The sequence below is a fragment of the Carlito syrichta genome, unplaced genomic scaffold (assembly GCF_000164805.1).
Source record: "Carlito syrichta isolate Samal-C Ts95f unplaced genomic scaffold, Tarsius_syrichta-2.0.1 Scaffold130491, whole genome shotgun sequence".
Taxonomy (NCBI): domain Eukaryota; kingdom Metazoa; phylum Chordata; class Mammalia; order Primates; family Tarsiidae; genus Carlito; species Carlito syrichta.
In genome coordinates this window covers 30,456-38,021 of record NW_007074587.1, presented here as the reverse complement: position 1 = coordinate 38,021, position 7,566 = coordinate 30,456, and the positions used below count along the sequence as shown (strand labels likewise).

At 50.5% G+C, this 7,566-nt stretch overlaps 1 protein-coding gene across 1 annotated transcript in view; it reads left to right on the top strand.

The window, feature by feature from the left end:
* NR1D2 (nuclear receptor subfamily 1 group D member 2) overlaps window positions 1–7,566 on the top strand; it is a 23,700-nt gene that overhangs the window by 3,697 nt on the left and 12,437 nt on the right. Inside the window, exons 4-5 of the mRNA XM_008049072.2 lie at window positions 2,872–3,497; window positions 5,552–5,737. Coding sequence (XP_008047263.1) covers window positions 2,872–3,497; window positions 5,552–5,737 — 812 coding nt within the window. The remainder of the gene's footprint in view (window positions 1–2,871; window positions 3,498–5,551; window positions 5,738–7,566) is intronic.

Genomic DNA, 7,566 nt, shown 5'->3' with positions numbered 1-7,566 from the left:
GGCTCATTTTTTGATTTATTGTAGAGATGAGGTCTCGCCAGGTTGCCCAGGCGGGTCTTGAACCCGTGGGCTCAGGTGGTCCACTCACCTCAGCCTCCCAAGACACGGGATTACAGGCTGAGCCACCGAGCCCGACTGATTCCCCTTTTTTTATTGTTGCTTATAAAAAGATGCGTTTTTTTCCACGCAGTTTGATGAATTTGTATTTGTCCTTTATGTAGGAATCTTTGGCTCTTTGGTTTTGATTTCTTAGCATTACTGAGGAATCCACTTTTTCTTCTTTTTGCTTTTTTTAGTTACTTTCATTTTGTTAAAAATTTTTTAAAAGAGATGGGGTTTTGTTCTGCTGCCCAGGCTAGGGTGCAGTGGTGTGATTATGGCTCACGGCAGCCTCAAATTCTTGGGCTCACGTGATCCTCCTGCCTCAGCCTCCCCAGTAGCTGGAACTACAGGTACGTGTCACCACACTTGGCTAGTTTTAAAGTTTTTTGTAGGGGTGGGGTCTTGCTATGTTCCCAGGGTAGTCTCAAGCGGCCCTCCTGCCTTGGCCTCCCAGAGTGCTGGGATTGCAGGCATGACCCTCCATGCCGGCCTCATTTCGTCCTTTTTTTTTTTTTAGTAAGAGTCTCACTCTCACTTATGCTAGAGTACAGTGGCATGCTTCTGGCCACCACAGTCTCAATCTGCTGGGCTCAGGCGATCCTTCCACCTCAACCTTCCAAGTAGCTGGAACCACAAGTGTACACCACCATGCTTGGCTAATTTTTTTGATTTATTGTGGAGACAAGGTCTCGCCACATTGCCCACGCCGGTCTCGAACCCTGAACTCAGGCAGTCCTCTCGCCTCTGCCTCCTAAAGTGCTGGGATTACAGGCGTGAGCCACTGCGTGTAGCTCATTTCTTTCTAACGTGAACTCTCTCTCTCACTTTCCCAGCCCTGAGGTGGTAATGTTTCTCTTGGGGCTGGAGATGCCGCGGGAAAGAGCGTCAGGGTCTGGGGTAGAGAAGATGCTGTGCCGACTTGTGGGACTGTGTGTGCGCGATGCCAGGGGGAGAGGGACGTGTTTTGGGGTAGTCTCTTTGGCTTTGAGTCACGTCACAGAGAGGTGTGAGGTTTTCAGAAGGATTGGTCCAGCAGGGCTAGTTCGGAATGACCTGGAATTCACTTCCTGTTTGTCTAGGGGGGAGAGTCCCTGAAGCAGTCGCCTAGTGGTTACACTAACTAGCATCTTGCCGACACAGATCTAGGGTATTGCAGCAAGGAGTTTCGGGAACAGCAGGTGTCAGCAAGTGACGTTTTGTTTCTGTATTTTTTTTTTGGGTAGCACTAAGAGGTACTCGTGCTATAAACATGTCACTCGGTATTATGATTGCCCCAAAAGAGCAAAACTGGCCATCATTTGTGAGGAAGGGGTAGAGGTGAAGTCTGAGACATGATGACATTGTCTGTCTTGTTCGTGACAATGTCAGAGGCTAGGTGAGGTCAGTACGGCTTTCTGGGTGGCTGTATTGACTCTTTATCCTCTAATAAATATGAGACTCGAAGACTTTTCATTCCCTCAGAGATAGAATTGTTGGAGGCAGGGCACCTTCTAAGATTGACTTCTAAAAGTATGGAGAACGACTGATCTCATTTTTACTTATTTCATTGATTTTAATTAAAGCCCAGCAAGTTGGCTTGCCAGTAACTGCATTTCTATTGATTGTGGCATTTTTTTTGAGTTGGAATCTCACTCTGTCGCCCAGACTGGAGTGCAGTGGCCGCTCCCGGCCATCGCAGCCTCGACCTGCTGGGCTCTGGCGATCCTCCCGCCTCAGCCTTCCAAGTAGCTGGAACTACAGGCGCGCGCCACCACTCCCGGCTAATTTTTGATTTGTTGTAGAGATGAGGTCTTGTCAAATTGCCCAGGCGGGTCACGATCCCGCGGGCTCAGGCAATCCACTCACTTCGGCCTCCCAAAGTGCTGGGATTATAGGCTGAGCCACCGAGCCCGGCCGTGGCATTTTTTTAAAAAAAGATTTTCTTTTTTAAGAAACTGGAAGAGAGCAGATAATTTAATAGTTGGGTCTTGAGAATAAGGTTGCCACAGTGGCGTGGCAAGGTTCAGATGTCTGGGGAGTGATGGTACCCACCAGGTTCCGTTAATGTAATGGGTGTGGGCAGCCAAAATCCCACAGGCCCCCTGGGGAACACAGCCCCGGGCTTTGTTAATGAGGTGCTGGGGAGTGACACCGGTCTGCTTCAAGCTGTGGTTTTTGTTCGTCGATTTCGTATTTTATTTTATTTTTATTTTTTATTTTTGAGTTGGAGTCTCACTCTGTCGCCCAGACTGGAGTGCCGTGGCCACTCCCGGCCACTGCAGCCTTGACCTGCTGGGCTCCGGCGACCCTTCCCCCTCAGCCTTCCAAGTAGCTGGAACTACAGACGCGTGCTACCACGCCCAGCTAATTTTTGATTTATTGTACAGATGAGGTCTCACCAAGTTGCCCAGGTGGATCTCGAGCCCGCGGGCTCAGGCAATCCACTCACCTCAGCCTCCCAAGGCGCGGGATTACAGTCTGAGCCACCAAGCCCGGCTCGATTTCATATTTTAAAAAAGAATTCATATTTCTTCTTAAATTTTGCTTGTAAAATACCCAGTAGGTATGTCTTCATTTTGAGCTTCATTTGGGGAGAAAAATGGAAAATTCTTTCTCCCTCTCCACCTCCTTTGGTGCGCGAAGCCCAGCAAGTTTAGAAGACTGGGACGGAGGCTTGTGACATACTCTTTGCCTGTGTGACTAGAGGGTCTGGCCGTCAGAGGTAATTTTGTGTTGTTCTTTCATATTTGGTGATGAACGTGGATGCTGAATGCCTTTTTTTTTTACTAGCTGTTCGGTTTGGTCGCATTCCTAAGCGCGAAAAGCAGAGGATGCTCATCGAGATGCAGAGTGCAATGAAGACCATGATGAACAGCCAGTTCGGTGGCCACCTGCAGAGTGACGCCCTGGTGGAGCGTCCCGAGCAGACGGCCTTACCCATCCAGGAGCAGCTGCGACCCAAGCCCCCGCTGGAGCGGGACAGCGCCAAAAGCTCTCCTCCCCCGTCTTCCGACTTCGCCAAGGAGGAGGTGATCGGCATGGTGACCAGAGCCCACAAGGACACCTTCATGTACAATCAAGAGCCACGCGAACACTCTGCCGAGAGCATGCCACACCCGAGGGAACGGGCTCCCACTCACGTGGAGCCGTACAGTTTAAACCATGAGCGCTGTGGCGGCGGGCTTGGCGGCCATTTTCCCCGCAGCGAGAGCCAGCAGCAGCTCAGTGGACAGTACAAAGGGAGGAACGTGATGCATTACCCAGATGGGCACGCTGTCTGTCTGGCAAATGGACATTGTGTGAACTTCTCCAATGCTTATACTCAAAGAGTATGCGATAGAGCGCTGGTGGATGGATTTTCTCAGAATGAGAACAAGAATGGCTACCTGTGCAACACTGGCGGGAGAATGCACCTGGTATAGTGAAATCTGTTTTTTACTCACCTTGAATCAAGGAAAGCCTTGGTGGTTTTCTTTCCCCCAGGGGATATACCAACCTAGGGGGCGGGCGGTGTCAGGAAACCTGCGAGACTTACAGAATCAATTTTGTACAGTATTTTAGGCCACTTTTTATTTTTTGTTTTTGAGTCAGAGTCTCACCCCTGTCATCCAGGATGGAGTGCAGTGGCACACTCATGACCACCGCAGCCTTGACCTGCTGGGCTCAAGTGGTCCTTCTGCCTCAGCCTTCCAAGTCACTGGAACCATAGGTGCGCGCCGTCACGCCCAGCTAATTTTTTGATTTGCTGTCGAGACGAGGTCTCGTCATGTTGCTTGGGCTGGTCTCGAACCGCTGGGCTCAGACAGTTCTCTTGCCTTGGACTCCCATAGTGCTGGGATTACAGGCATGAGCCACCGCACCCGGCAGCTCAAATAATTTTAATCAACATCATTTGTTGAATGACCTGACCTCATTTGGAGCTGGGTACGGGCATGTGATTTGGCCAATACTGTGCTCGGGATTAGTACTTTATGGGAATGACGATTCATGTGGAATTGGTCCTTTAATTCTTGGAAATCCCTTGGAAATGTAAGCATTCTGATTAATTAGTACCTTACTAGCCTGGGATTTTCTCAAAGGGCTGATCTCTGATTTTGCCATAGTCAGAAATGCTTTGATTTCTATAGAAAGAGTTTTTCTTTTTTTAAAACTATTATAATACGAAAAGGTCTTTGGATGTAGAACACAGATGTTTTATTGTTTGAGAATTTAGGAGCAATTTAGGAGCAATTTAATAGACCGGTTTCTGAGGATTTTCTCAGACTTCATCCTATGAGATGAATTAATCTTATTCATGTCATTCAAGTCTTTTTCCCCTCAAATACAACATTTTGCATGAAAGTACAGTGTTCGTATTCAGCCAAAATGTTGTCAAAAACAACGGGCCTTACCAGTTCCAGGTTAAGCCCTGCAGTCCTTAGGTAGCGCTTGGTATTTTCTACTGTCAGGGAATTGCAATCTTCCTTTTTTCATTTTCAAGATAGTTGACTCTCCCTCAGTCTTCATGCTTCCCTTTTTGTTGGTTGCAAGTACTTGATTCTGTGGCCCGAGTGCTTTGCTAGGTTCAGGGCTGCCTTGTAGCTCACAGAGGGACGGGTCCTATAGGCGTTGAGAGTCTGATGTCATGCGACACCCCCTGGTTTTCTAGCCAGCCAGGAGCGTGCGTGGCTTTTGTGACAGTGTGGAGGCCGACGTTGCCGGTGCTGGAGTAGCGGGTGCACGCTTGGGAACCTTGGCGTTCTCAGAGCCTGGCGGCCCCCAGCGCTCCCCACCCATCCCCGTTGGTAGGTGCGCCTTGTCTCTTTGCCAGTGGCTCCTGCTTGAACAGGTGGAAGGCGTGGTCATGCCCTGGTTTTTCAATAAATGGTCAGTGACCAAAACACCAAAACCAAAACGAGGCACCTCATTGTCTTTTCCTCTTGCAAGTTACACTGTTGTGATTCTCCCTACTAGTTAGGGGAGTTGTGAAGGGTTTACTAGGTGTGGGTTGGGTCTGGGCCTGTGACTTGTAGCCGTGTTTGGTTCAATCACTCAGTCTCTTAGAGTCCCGTTAACTCATCTAAGAAATAGAAATTATAATCTCCCATGACCCACTGGGCTGAGAATTCAATGTATGTGCATGAGTATGTGTGGAAAACCATAAGGCGCTTGAGACCAGCAAACGGCGTGCGGCGGCATCAGTGCTGAAAAATCAGCTCAAGCCTGTGTGGCGGGTCCATGGAACAGGTTGTTGCTGGTGGCATTTTTGCCTAGGCCACTTTTTTTGTGATAGTATGCTAGTTGCTGTTTAACCGGCTGCCAAGAGGCTTTCTGTAGTGAGGCAGGTAGTGCAGGGACAGGGATTGATAGCAGGAGATTTCACTTGTTGGGGTTACCTGTGTGTCGGGGTATCTGGTGGTGAAGAGGCCGCCTTGGAGACTTCTCGCCACCTCTCCCAGTGGTAAGAGGTGCCCTGTGCTGTGTACACTAGGTCTGCCCGATGAGTAAGTCTCCGTATGTGGGTCCTCACAAGTCGGGCCATGAAATCTGGGAAGAATTTTCCATGAGCTTCACGCCAGCAGTGAAGGAAGTGGTGGAGTTTGCAAAGCGGATTCCTGGGTTCAGAGACCTCTCTCAGCACGACCAAGTCAACCTCCTGAAGGCGGGGACGTTTGAGGTAAGTGTTCTTTATCCTGAACACTGAGGCAGGCGGGGGTTTATTTCCTGAGTGTTTCCTTCTTTTCTAAGAAAGTACCTGTAGTCCAGAGTGTGAAACTGTCAAGAAAAGAATAACCTCCTTGGGGCGTGGGGAAGAGACCAGGCGATTCTGGAGTCCTTGGGATTGGAAATGCAGGTGCACGCACACCCCTGCGTGTCCAGCATTGTTTTCAAGTGTGAACTTTGCCCGAAAGTTTCTCAGAGTGTAGGTGCATCCTGACAGCCTAGCCTGGCGTTGACTGCGGTCAGCACAGAATATAAGAGGCAGCTAGCACCTCGATTTTGTCTTCCAGGACAGTGTAGACTGTTAAGGGGTCTTGCGCACCACCCCAGATCCTCTGCCCCACCTTGCTTCAGGACTCTTGGCTGTGCTTCCGCTCTGCTTTTCTTGGGGGCTGTGTCCTCCCTGGGAGGGGGCGGCCCTTGCTGCCAGCTTGAGCGGGACATGGTGCGAAGGGCCTGGCCGGCTGCTGCTGGGCATCTTCCCTTCTCGTCTGCCTGGGGCTTCCCGTGGCTGTGTGGTGTGTGAGGCCCTGGGACCAGCTCGGGCTCCCTGAAGCAAAACTCTGAAACTCAGGCTGGTGGGGGAGCCGGGGTCTGGTGGGCCAGGGCTTTCCATTCGAGCAGCGGGAGGAGGGAGCCCGGGATGTGTCTTCGCCAGCTCTCCCAGGGCTGACTGTCGTGGAGGGCTCCGGGGCTGGGGGTGGGGCGCTGTCCACCGACTGGGTTTGGATGTCAGCTCAGCTGGGTGCTTAGAACTGTTGTGCTGGTTGGCTCGCTTTCCCGGTGCTGTCTGGCTGGCATCCCTCTGCTGCGTTTGCCTCTGGTGTCTGGTGTTTCCAAGTGTTGCTGCCTTGCAGTGTTGCTCTTTGACTTAGGGATCAGAGACCCTGTGGTGTACTTGGTAGCCACGAGGTTTTCTTTTGAGTTGGAGTGTCACTCTGTCACTCAGGTTGGAGTGCAGTGGCATGCTCATGGCCACCACAGCCTCGACCCGCTGGGCTCAGGTGATCTTCCACTTCAGCCTTGCAAGGAGCTGCTGGAACCACAGGCGTGTGCCACCGTACCCAGCTAATTTTTTGATTTATTGTAGAAAGGAAGTCTCATTAAGTTGCACAGGTCTCGAATCCCTAGGCTCAGGCATTCCTCTCACCTCTCCCTCCCAAAGTGCTGAGATTACAGGCGTGAGCCACTGCCCGGCCCAAGAGTTTCTTTAATACCTTTGGCCAGGGCCTAGTTCTAAAATTTTGGGCATTATTGCTCTCTTTAATCTTATTTTTGCATTTCAGAATCTCTGTTGATAGTTAGTTTCAGAGTCTTATGGGACTCAAGTATTTTGCCATTGGTGACTAGAATTGCTTTTGATATTCTTTTTGGAGTGTTTAGTGCTTTGGTAGAGAATTTGCCTTAGGAAAGTTGTTCTTATCCTGGCATGGTAGCCTGGGCATGGTGGCCCACACCTGTAGTTCCAGCTACTCAGGAGGCTGAGGCAGGAGGATCGCTTTAGCCCAGGAGGTCAGTGCTGCAGTGAGCTACGATGGCACCTCTGCACTCCAGCCTGAGTGTCAATAGAAGGCCATGTCTCTTTAAAAAAAAGAAAAAGAGGCCAGGCTCGGTGATTCAGCCTGTCATCCCAGCACTTTGGGAGGCTGAGGCGAGAGGATTGCCTGAGCCTGTGGGTTCGAGACCAACCCGGGCAACTTGACGAGACCTCGTCTCTACAATAAATCAGAGATTAGCCAGGTGTGGTAGCATGCTCCTGTAGTTCTGGCTACTTGGAAGGCTGAG